The sequence below is a fragment of the Ochlerotatus camptorhynchus genome, unplaced genomic scaffold (assembly GCF_037179485.1).
Source record: "Ochlerotatus camptorhynchus isolate MF236.1 unplaced genomic scaffold, CSIRO-AGI_Acam_v1.1 ptg000265l, whole genome shotgun sequence".
In the NCBI taxonomy this organism is placed as follows: Eukaryota; Metazoa; Arthropoda; class Insecta; order Diptera; family Culicidae; genus Ochlerotatus; species Ochlerotatus camptorhynchus.
This window is the reverse complement of record NW_027040755.1, coordinates 77,793-89,966: the sequence shown is the minus strand read 5'-3', so window position 1 is coordinate 89,966 and position 12,174 is coordinate 77,793. Positions and strand designations below refer to the sequence as shown.

General features: G+C 44.7%; 2 protein-coding genes across 2 annotated transcripts; one reads left to right on the top strand and one right to left on the bottom strand.

The window, feature by feature from the left end:
• Positions 1–204: 204 nt before the first annotated feature.
• Positions 205–6,558, top strand: LOC135705265 (uncharacterized). Its single transcript, XM_065226887.1, has one exon. The coding sequence runs from the start codon at positions 205–207 to the stop codon at positions 6,556–6,558; it is 6,354 nt and encodes a 2,117-aa protein (XP_065082959.1).
• A 2,148-nt stretch (positions 6,559–8,706) lies between these two features.
• Positions 8,707–10,099, bottom strand: aurB (aurora B). The gene is made up of 2 exons (XM_065227046.1): positions 9,703–10,099; positions 8,707–9,424 (listed from the first exon to the last, which is right to left on the bottom strand). The coding sequence occupies exons 1-2, from the start codon at positions 10,023–10,025 to the stop codon at positions 8,815–8,817; spliced, it is 933 nt and encodes a 310-aa protein (XP_065083118.1). The 5' UTR covers positions 10,026–10,099; the 3' UTR covers positions 8,707–8,814.
• Between the last annotated feature and the right edge of the window lie 2,075 nt (positions 10,100–12,174).

Sequence of the window (12,174 nt, the reverse complement as noted above, 5' to 3'; positions counted from 1 at the left end):
ATATTCGAATATTACAGTTGTTAGAGAAACTAGAAACACTAAAAGTAAGATTAACTTAAACTTAATTGATTAATCTGCTGACATTACCAGTAAAAACTGTTTCATTCTTAGGAATTTTATAATTTACAACATTGACGGATTAAATTCATGGAATTTAGTTTCTTGTTTCACTCTCTCAACAACAATTTATAAAATTCTTTTATTATGTCGCTGAAATCGTCAAGTTCCACACGGACGATCATTGCAACGCAAACACCAAGGCACATAGGGGAAAACGGAGACAATCTAGTCCCAGGAACCGCGAGAACCAGTGCAAGTGGCACATCTCCGTTTGTGGTCATACCCCCTCCTAGCATCATAGGCGAGGAAAATGCTGACGTTGCCAATATCACACAACCCCAAGGAACTGGGGCAATTCCACACCGAAACGCTGTCAATGTCGAGAAAAACAACGCTGGTACCGTGATCGCTGCTAGACGTAACCCTATTCGCAATGTTAGAAGAAATCGTGATTACCAGTGTCAGTTGTGTGAAGAGCGTGATGATAATCAGATGGTGCAGTGTGATGGTTGCGATCGATGGTTCCATTTCGTATGTGTGGAAGTTTCAGAAGATATCGCCAACGTCAGTTGGGTCTGTCCGGAATGTAAGGACGTACTCATTCCCCTCACCAGTACTTCCACCACAACGACTGGTCAGCAACAACAAAATCCCCCCCTAAAGAAGACCAATACAGTACGAACCAAGAGCAAAGCCAGTTCTTCTCGCAGTGAGGCTAGAAGGCTGAAAGAACTTGAGCTGAAAAGACTGGAAGAGGAGTTCGAGATGGAGAAGCGTTTTCTGGAACGAAGGTACAATGTACTTAAGGAGTACAGTAGCGAAACATCAACCGAGGTCGATGACGTCGAAGATCATGTATCGAGGATTGCAGAGTGGTTAGCTGAATCGAAACACCAAGGGGAAGATTCTGGATCAGTAACGCAGGAGACGAATTGGCCACCGAACACGTCGGATAGGCCTGAGAAGCACCAAGCTTCAGATGTCGTCCAGTGCAAGCGAAATCCATCAATTTTCCGTACGAATCAACTCGGTCAGCGTCGGTCAGAGCCAGTTTTGCAGTCTGAACAGCAGTATCACTCATGCCAGTCATCCACCACGTCGGTTGCAGCTCCAGAAAGGCAGTACGAACTTCATTCATCGGATGCTCATTGTTGGCAAACTGCACATTCGCAGTTCCACGATAAACCAACGTTCTTCCATAGGAAGATTTCGAATACACATTTTCGCCAACAAGCAGCTGATATTCCTGAGTTTGGACAGTTGAATATTCACGCTAAAGCACCGCTTGCACCTGAAGCAAATCCTAGTGCACAGAGTGGCTACCCGCAGCAAGCGCAGCCACAATTACATGCCAGACCATCGTTCGTTCCTTCCATTAATGCAGGTATCAATGTCAACGAGTTCGCTCCAGGTCAGTATTCAACTCCAAAACAATCGACTAATCCGAGATTATACCCGGCAGCAACAACCGCAGACGAAACATTCTGCATTCTGAACCGGAACCAAATTGCAGCACGGCAGGCGGTGTCCAAGGATCTGCCTGAATTTGACGGAACACTAGAGGACTGGCCACTATTTTACTCTACGTTTAATTCGTCCACACAGATGTGTGGTTTCACGAACGAGGAGAATATGCTGAGATTACGCAAGTGCCTGAAAGGTAAGGCTTTGGAAGCAGTAAGATGCGAGCTACTTCACCCGTCAAACGTAGCGGATGTTGTGTCGACTCTGAAAATGCTTTTTGGGCGATCAGATGCAATTGTCCAGTCGATCGTCAAGAAGATCAGGAGTCTACCTCCACCAAACATGGAGAAACTCGAGACGGTGGTGAATTTTGCACTGGCTGTGAAGAATATGGTTGCGACAATCCGAGCCTGTGCTGTAGACGACTTTGTCTTCAACGCATCACTCCGATACGAATTAGTAGAGCGGTTGCCGTCAAGCCTAAAATTAGACTGGGCGAGGTTTGTTCGGAATAACCCAAACCCAGATCTTGTAAACTTCAGTGCGTGGCTGTACACTATAGCGGAGGATGTAAGTTCAGTGATGGTTACTACAAGTCGTGATCAGCGATGTCGTGGTACCAAGAAGGATGGGTTTCTAAATCTTCACTCTGAGTCAGAGTCCAGCAGCTCGGAACCGACCGAAGCGTCTACCAAGCCGAAGTCGATTGCACCAAAGGAAACTGTCGAAGCTGAATGTGTAGTGTGCAAGGGAAGCTGTTCGAACGTGGCGAAGTGCAGTAGATTCGAATGCTTGAGTTACGACTCGAAGTGGGCAACTGTGAAGGAGTGCAGACTTTGCCGCAAATGTCTTCGTAAGCACAATGGCTCATGTAAACAACAGAAGAAATGTGGTACAAACGGATGTACGTACCTGCACCATCCTTTACTCCACAACCCGGTGAACCATCAAACATCAACACAATCGACATCGCAACATACTACTGATTGCCTTCCACATTCGGAAGGATCAGAACCAAGCTGCAATTTGCATCAGGGACAGTCCACAGTGCTATTCCGCATCGTTCCAGTCGTATTGTACGGACCAAAAAAAGTTGTGCCGACTTATGCGTTTATCGACGATGGATCTGAGCTAACTCTTATGGAGCAGAGTTTGGCAGAGGAATTAGGCGTTGAAGGACCCAAAAAATCTCTGTGCTTAAAGTGGACTGGCGGTACTCGAAAGTTAGAGAATGAGTCGCAACAGGTGAATCTACAAATCTCCGGGGCGCGAAGCTCAAAGAAGTACGATCTGGCCGGAGTCTACACTATGTCTTCTCTACAAATTCGTCCACAAACGTTGCTGCTTTCCGTGTTGCAGAGGAAGTATCCACATCTGTCTGGATTACCGCTTGAATCATATCATGACATAAGTCCGCGAATTCTAATCGGTTTGGATAACACCGATCTCGGACACGGATTCAAGAGTCGTGAAGGAAAGCCAAACGAACCGATCGCTGTAAAGACGCGCTTGGGTTGGATGGTTTATGGTAACTGTACTGGCAAGCAAGATAGAATCGGATACTTAAACTACCACAGCGTTCAAACCTGTGAGTGTAATCGGGAGTACGACGATGGCCTCCATAAAGCGATGAAATCATACTTTGCGCTTGATAGTCTCGGAATCATCAAACCAAGCAAGCTTCTTCTTTCAAAGGAAGATCAGCGGGCGCAATCTTTGTTGGAATCTCTGACACGTCCTATGAATAACCGTTACGAATCTTGCCTTCTCTGGAAATACGATCGCGTCCGTCTTCCGGACAGTAAAGGGATGGCTTTCAGACGTTGGAAGTGTTTAGAAACTCGGATGATTAAGGATCCCGAGCTTGCCGAGGCACTTAAATTGAAGATGCACGAACATATTAGCAAGGGCTATGTGAGAAAATTGATTCCAGAAGAACTGCACGAATCGCATGCTCGAATTTGGTACCTGCCAATTTTCGTAGTGATGAATCCCAACAAGCCTGGAAAGATACGCTTAGTGTGGGATGCTGCAGCCACTGTGCACGGTGTTTCACTGAACTCAGTTCTCTTGAAGGGCCCCGATCAATTAACATCGCTTCTGTCCGTACTGATTCGTTTTCGTGAGTTCCGGGTGGCGGTATGCGGTGACATCAGAGAAATGTTCCACCAAATACAAATGTTGCTGGAAGATCAGCACTGCCAGCGTTTCTTTTGGATGGACGACGATGAGTCAGAACCAAGTGTCTATGTTGTACAGGTGATGACCTTCGGTGCCTGCTGTTCTCCAAGCACTGCACAACACGTCAAGAATACCAATGCGAAGAAGTTTGAACAGGATTACCCAGACGCAGTCGACGCTATCATCAAACGGCACTATGTCGATGACATGCTCGTGAGCACGGAAACAGAAGAAGAAGCCGTGAAGTTGGCTCAAGATGTAAAGAAAATCCATGAACATGCCGGGTTCGAAATACGCAACTGGATCTCCAATTCTGCCATGGTCCAGGCGACGTTGAAAGGAGCAGCAACGGAGGAGAAAAATCTGAATATCGGCGAGGAGGCAACGACAGAAAAGGTGCTTGGAATGTGGTGGAACACATCAAATGATTGTTTCACGTACAAATTGTCTTCCCGGTATGATGAAGCACTTTTATCCGGTAGCCATCGACCAACGAAGCGGGAGGTTCTCCGGACGCTGATGATGATCTACGATCCCTTAGGCTTCATTGCACATCTTCTAATGTTCCTGAAAGTGCTTCTGCAGGAAATTTGGAGAACGTCGGTTGGCTGGGATGATCCAATTGAAGACTTGCAGTTTGAGAAGTGGCTGAAGTGGTTGGCAGTATTTCCGGATATGAGACTTGTTGAAGTACCTCGATGTTACCGATCATTGACGTCAGTAGAAGCTGAAGTAGAGATGCACACATTCGTCGATGCAAGCGAAAACGGTTTTGCGGCAGTAGTTTACCTCCGATTCCGAGAAGGGAACGTGATCGAATGCGCTTTGGCGGGAGCAAAAACCAGAGTGGCTCCACTGAAGTTCCTGTCCATCGCACGGTCCGAGCTACAAGCAGCGCTACTCGGAGTTCGATTAGCGGATACTATACTGGCGTCCCTCTCCATCAAGATCTACAAACGGTACTTCTGGACAGATTCCAAAGATGTCCTCTGTTGGCTGGCATCCGATCATCGGCGATACAGCCAGTTCGTGGCTTTTCGGGTCAGTGAAATATTAGAATCGGCCGACGTCAACGAATGGCGATGGGTCCCAACGAAGCAGAACGTCGCTGATGAAGGAACAAAGTGGACACGAGTTCCTGATTTTTCCAGTGATAGCCGGTGGTTCCGTGGACCAGATTTTCTGAAAGAAGACGAACATGGCTGGCCAGTAACCCCTAGCTTCAAAAAATCAACGGATGAAGAGATTCGGCCACACCTGCTTATCCACGCAATGCAAATGGATCCGGTGATACGTGTGCAAGATTATTCCAAGTGGATTCCTCTTCTTCGTCGGACGGCATACATATTTCGCTACGTAGAAAATCTTAGGCGTTCCATGAGAAAGGAACAACGCACCTGCGGACCATTGATTCAGCAAGAGTTGGCTAAAGCGGAAAACTATCTGTTCCGATTAGCACAGTCGGAAGCCTACGCTGATGAAATCGCTACGTTATCCACACGCGACTCTACAACAGACCCGCAAAGGAAGATCGTCCGAAACGACCCGCTCTTTCGCAGTGCTTTCTTGGATGACAACGGAGTTGCTCGAGTCCGAGGTCGAACTAAGGCATGCTCATTTGTTGACCGTGATGCAGTTGAACCGATCATTCTTCCTCGCCATCATCATATTACACGACTGATTGTCTCTGACACTCATGAGCGGTTGAACCACCAGAACCATGCTACAATTATCAACGAACTTCTTCATATTCCTAGGCTGAAAGCGACTTACTACGCCATTCGGAAAGATTGTCAGCAGTGTAAGAATGATCAAGCAAGACCGCAGCCGCCAATGATGGGTGATCTTCCACAATCACGTCTGGCTGCGTTCAGTCGACCTTTCACTTACATGGGGGTGGATTATTTTGGTCCGATACTAGTCTCGGTGGGCCGACGATCTGAAAAGCGTTGGGGGGTCCTCGCTACTTGTCTCACTACTTGCGCCATCCACCTGCAACTCGCTCACACACTGACCACGGATTCGTGTGTAATGGCAATTCGGAACGTCATGGCTAGGAGGGGAGTTCCCGCTGTTATCTATAGCGACCGTGGAACCAATTTCCAAGCTGCTAGCAAGGAACTCAAAGCAGCAATGGAGCTACTCGACCATGACAAGCTAGCGAACGAATTCACTTCAAGCTGCACTCAGTGGACCTTCATCCCACCGGGTTCGCCACATATGGGTGGAGCGTGGGAACGGCTGATTCGCAGCGTCAAGCTGAACCTAGCTAAAGTACAAACTAGCAGACTACCTACCGACGAAGTGTTGCAGAATGCGTTGGTGGAAGTTGAAAATACCATCAACTCACGACCACTGACCGACATTCCTGTAGATGACGATGAATCGCCCGTTTTGACGCCCAACCATTTTCTGCTGGGGTCAGCAAATGGCTTAAGGTCGTGGGTTCCCATCGATGACAGTCCTGTGATGCGGAGGAACTGTTGGGCTCAGTCTCAGATCATGGCTGACATGTTCTGGAAGCAGTGGGTAAGAGATTATCTGCCCACCATTACGCGTAGAACCAAGTGGTTTACACCAGCGAAACCAATCACTGTTGGAGATATCGTAGTGATCGTCGATCCGAAGCTGTCCCGAAATTGTTGGCCTAAGGGTAGAGTTATCGCTACGCATCAAGCTCCCGATGGACAGGTACGTTGGGCAACCGTACAAACAGCGTCTGGTGGAATATACGAGCGCCCGGCGGTTTCATTGGCTGTGCTCGACGTAGGCGTTAGGACGAATACGCTATTGGATGATCCTTCGCGCATTCCGGGGGGAGTGTTGACTACGCCCCGTCAGAATCAAACGTGACCGTGCCCACATTTAACGCTCCGCTACTGTACGCCACACCCAGCGCTGGTCAAGGGATTAATAGCACTACGAATGAATCATCACCCGAAGAGATGCAAAATAACAACAAAGCGGCCATCGTTAAATCAAATTAATCTACAGTTTTTTTTTTGTTAAACGACAATTAAGTACTTAATACTAAATTGGTTATTCCTAAATTTACGGAAATTTGAACTATCATCTACTGAATTGTTCGGATTAAGCTAAATTTAGGTGAGTTATTTACAAGATAATGATATAAGAGTGAAAATATCGTATAATACTACATCTAGACGAAAAGGAGGTTATTCAATGAGAACCAGGCTTTGAACAGCCCGTAATGACGAATGCCATTGTACTGTCGTTAGCTCATAGGTGAGAAATTCCTTAATTCTATAGCTATTTAAATACTAAACGAATATTATATACACAAACACAGGTCGTTAGCTGCGGGATATTCGAATATTACAGTTGTTAGAGAAACTAGAAACACTAAAAGTAAGATTAACTTAAACTTAATTGATTAATCTGCTGACATTACCAGTAAAAACTGTTTCATTCTTAGGAATTTTATAATTTACAACATCGACGGATTAAATTCATGGAATTTAGTTTCTTGTTTCACTCTCTCAACAACAGGTGTGTTTATTTGTGTATTTGTTATGTTAGCATCAACAGACTAGAAATAGTCCCGATGATGTGTTGTAAAAAATACAGGTTATACAGACTACATATACTACAGTTACAAACGAAAATAACAAGGAAAGCATTGTAAAGTTACTAAAAATGTATAAGTCTAAAATTTTACGCTTAGCTGTTGGGCGTCAAGCGCCTTCGGTCAGCAAAAAAGGCATAGAATATTCGGCGATGCATATTCTGTGTCAAGTGGAAATCGAACATCGACGCTACTCGGTTGAACACTCGCTGCACGCCGTAAATAGCGCTCCCTAAGCTATAATTAGTTCGAAGAAGTGCTTCGCAGTCGATTCTTCCTTGCATAGTATCGACGACGGTTAAGGCTCTGAAACCATCTCTTCGGATACGTAAGGGCTCGACATTGATCAATTGGCAGCGATTCTCGTAGCTTGGAAGACGAAGTGGGTATCTCCAAGGCAGCTTACGGAGCGCGAAGCGAAGAAAACGTCATTTCACAGATTCAATTCGCTCGGCCCCTTATTGTAGTTCGGGGTCCAGACTGTAGAGCAGTATTCCAACGTAGATCGTACGAGAGAGCAATAGAGCAATTTCAAGCAGTAAATGTCTGGTGAAGTTCTTAGTAATCTTGCAGACAAAGCCAAGCGTTCTGGACGCTTTGTCGACGACATACGATGTATGGTGTGAGTATGTCAGCTTTGAGTCCAGAAAACGCCCAAGTCTTTCACGCAATGCACCCGTTCGATAGTCGTGCCTGTGGTAACATGGTGAACGTCGTCGAAGTAAAGGAGACATACCAATGGTCCCAGCTGGATACCCTGAGGTTTACCGGACTTTGCGCAGAAGCTTGCTGAACGACAAGTACCCAAAGTTATTGTCAGTTGGCGCTCTGTGAGGTATGAACGAAACCATCTCAAAAGATTTCCACCGATCCCTAGCCTATCAAGTTTAGCGATAGCGAAATTTCGTGGTTCAGCTTATCGAAGGTTGCCGTAAGATCTGTGTAAATGACGTCCGTTTAGGACCGAGCAATCAAACTGTCTGTGATGTAAGACGTTAGGCAAAGTAGGTTCGTAGTTGTGATCTATTTTAGATATTGCGCATTTAGGGACTCTATGATAACCAATTCAAAAAGTTTTGATACAGCACTCAGCGACGTGATTCCCCGGTATTTGTTTACGTCGCGTTTGCTTCCCCTTTTATGAACAGGAAACATATCCGCAGTTTTCCAGCAAGACGGTGTCCTTACAATCCACTCTCATTCCCCCTATTGTGTGAGTCGTGTGACTCTCTGTCACTAGTGACGTGACTCCATTTTAATTGCAGGGATTTACCTGACACAACGCGACTTTTCGACGCATCGACAAGAACGTCATCGATATGAATACGCTATGTACGTACAACACTGAATAGTTAACTTAACAAACCATGTATTTGACTAATACTAAAAGAAATGCATATATCAAAAGCTTAACTTACTGCTCTAATGCTACGTTCAGACTAGCTGATATTACGTAATGTAGACTGTCTTGCAATAGATATTGATTACGTAATATCTGCTATAGTCTGAGCGTAGTATAAGATCTACTTTCCCATATTCTCCTTGACCCAGGGGTGCTTCATCACATCAATGAGGGTAATTCGGGAACCACTCGGCTTCTTCAGTAGCTTCGAGATCAAATCCTTAGCCCCGGAGGTCATGAATCTTGGATAGGCCACCTCCAGACGACGAATTTTGTCATAAGTGGCTTCAGTAGTTTCGGACTCGAACGGTGGGTATCCGACTAAAAATTCGTAGCACAGAATTCCCAAGCACCACTGGTCAACGGAATCGTCATAGCTTTTTCCATCCACCATTTCTGGTGGCAAATAATCCAGTGTTCCGCACATGGTCTTCCTTTTGTTGGAGTTTGTGTGCGCGGACCAGCCAAAATCGGCAAGTTTCACGTTGTCGTCATCGGTCAGCAGGATGTTCTCCGGTTTCAGATCGCGATGGATTACGTTGTTTGCGTGGCAGTAGTTTAACGCGTCTGCAACCTGATAGGTGTACTTGGCGGAACGTTGCTCATTGAATCGTCCGTTTGGTGATGCTTTCAGGTGTTTGTATAGTTCACCCTGAGAAGCAAGCTCTAATGCTAGGTAGATGCGACGTTCGTCATGAAACCAGGTGTACAAACGGAGGATGTGCGGGTGCCTGAAAAAATATGGTAGATTATTAAAAAAAAAATCTTCAACCCTTTCCTTTTAAGAGTTGTCATTGTTATGAGATGCAAAAGTACGTTTTTGAAAAAAGTGCTGAAACAAAAGATGTTTCATAGTCTAAAATTGTGTCTGTGCTATCATGGGAAGGAGAGGGTTTGAACACAAGATCCAACACCCAAACCAAATAGTAGCACACAATAAATACCCTTGAACGTATCGTGTCAATAGAATTGAGCAAATTGCATAGAGTTCTAAATTGTCGATACTCACTTCAATCGGGACTGAATCTCCACCTCCCGGAGCAGCTGCTTCTCCACCCGTCCCTTGGTGAGCTCGGATTTAAACATCACTTTCATAGCTACCATAAATTTGGAATTCTTTTCACGAGCCAAGTAAACTCGCCCAAACTTTCCCCTTCCCAGTGGGCAGCCCAGCTCGAAATCGTCCTTTGTCCATTCGTATTTGTTCCCGTAAGCCGGGTGGGACATCATATTCACGATGACCTGGGTCACTCCGATGACATTCTCCGAACTGACGCCGTCGATCAGCTGCGGAAGATCGTCCATGGTATACATGCGCTCCGCGGTATTCATGTTTAACGGCACTGAACACTCGGTATAAAGTTTAAATTCCACAAAAAGTATCACAAATTTCAATCATTCGAGGTAGCGTGCAATCAACTGGAGAAACACGAAACGATTTTTTTTGACAGCTGTTTAAAATTGACATGGAAGACCTGATTAGGTCAACTCAGTAAGGTCAACAAAAATTCAGCACAAGATGCACTCAAAAATAATTAGGTTCTGCAGCGTGACGTCACAAATGAACTCAGTGTTAAACGGCTGAACCTTTTTGACAGTTCAGTGGTACTGTTTACAAGCACTTAGTCGTTTTTTCGAAAAACAAATTTTCTAAAGTTTCTGAATTTAAACTTGAAAATTGTCGAGGAACAGCGCGTTGCAAGGATGTTGTTCGTGAACATTGCAGAAATGCTGTGTACATCTCACTGCAGTCTGAAAAATTATCGAGAAAATCCACCCAAGAAAAAATCGGCTAAGTCCACGTAAACAGTACCACTAAACTGTCATCAGATTGAGGTTAACCCCGACGGTGCAAAACCTAATACTATTCAAATACCCCCTGCAGGGAAAAAGAAAAGATGTTTACACTGTACCAAAACATCATCCTCTGTTCGAATGAAACCTCAGGCCAAATCCCCGATCAAATATGTATGGGTATTTTGCTCGAGATTTTGCTTCACGATGTGTTCATGGTATCATCCAAAACATATATGTAATAGTTCAATAATTTAGGTTATCGTTCGTTTAAGCTGACAGTTGTTTTGTAGTCAGATTATGCTCGTGATAAAGTTTTAACCTTATGTATTATGATTTTTTTAAGAGGACCTTACTAATAATGCGTTGTTAATAAATTATTACCATTCAAAATAGTTGTTATCTCCATACATTTTCCGAAAGACAACTATATTAGAACCTTTTTACTTATGGTTTGAGAACTTTAATGGTTATGGTTATGGTCAATATGGTCCATGGATGGTTTTGTAACATCGATCAACTTTATGTGGAATATATCAAGAGCAAATTTTCATTATGTCGTAAGTAACATTCGCACCAATCCGAGAAAAATAAAGTTTTGTTTTGATGACCGAAAAGTTATTCCTATTTCCAAGTAAACACATATAATCTCATAGTGATAGCCTTGTTTAACATATTTAGCAGGGTTTTAATCATACAAATGCAAATCGCTAGCTTTCATGCTAAAAATACTGGTTTTTGAGTCAAAAGTTATTAAAGGGTGATACGGTCAAAATTTGGTCAAGGGAAAACGCGTGTAAATCGGTGAAATCGTTTATTTAAAAAATCAAATTAAATTTCTTTTTCAAGTTCAATTAGTATAAAATTCAGGAAAAATATTCAGTTAGGCTTCCGCTTTTCCAAATCCGAATTGCCGGGCCTTACGCTTGACCCCTGCCATCAGATTTTGTACAGCCACCTTGTCCACCTTCTTCGCCACAGAAAGCCAGTTTGCCTTGAACTGCTGCTCGCCCTTAGCAGTTTTTTTGGTCTTCTTTAGGTTCCGCTTGACAATAGCCCAGTATTTCTCAATTGGGCGGAGCTCTGGCGTGTTGGGAGGGTTCTTGTCCTTGGGAACCACCTGCACGTTGTTGGCGGCGTACCACTCCATGGCCTTTTTACCGTAATGGCAAGATGCCAAATCCGGCCAAAACAGTACGGAACAACCGTGTTTCTTCAGGAAAGGCAGCAGACGTTTATTCAAACACTCTTTCACGTAAATTTCTTGGTTGACTGTCCCGGAAGCTATGAAAATGCTGCTTTTCAAGCCACAGGTACAGATGGCTTGCCAAACCAGATATTTCTTTGCGAACTTTGACAGTTTCATGTGCTTGAAAACATCTGCTACCTTTCCCCTTCCTTTTGCCGTATAAAACTCCTGTCCCGGAAGCTGCTTGTAGTCGGCTTTGACGTAGGTTTCGTCGTCCATTACCACGCAGTCAAACTTCGTCAGCATCGTCGTGTACAGCCTCCGCGATCGCGCTTTGGCCGTCGTATTTTGTTTATCATCGCGATTTGGAGTCACTACCTTCTTGTAAGTCGATAGTCCGGCTCGTTTTTTGGCTCGATGCACGGTTGTAGACGATACATCCAGCTTATTTGCGGCATCTCGGAGAGAGAGGTTAGGGTTTCGCTTGAAACTACCGGC

Coding starts and splice junctions, on each gene's coding strand:
- LOC135705265 (XM_065226887.1), top strand. CDS start 205: ATGTCGCTGAAATCGTCAAGTTCCACACGGACGATCATTGCAACGCAA.
- aurB (XM_065227046.1), bottom strand. CDS start 10,025: ATGAATACCGCGGAGCGCATGTATACCATGGACGATCTTCCGCAGCTG. Junction 9,425..9,702: donor GAGATTCAGTCCCGATTGAA/GTGAGTATCGAC, acceptor ATATTTTTTCAG/GCACCCGCACATCCTCCGTT.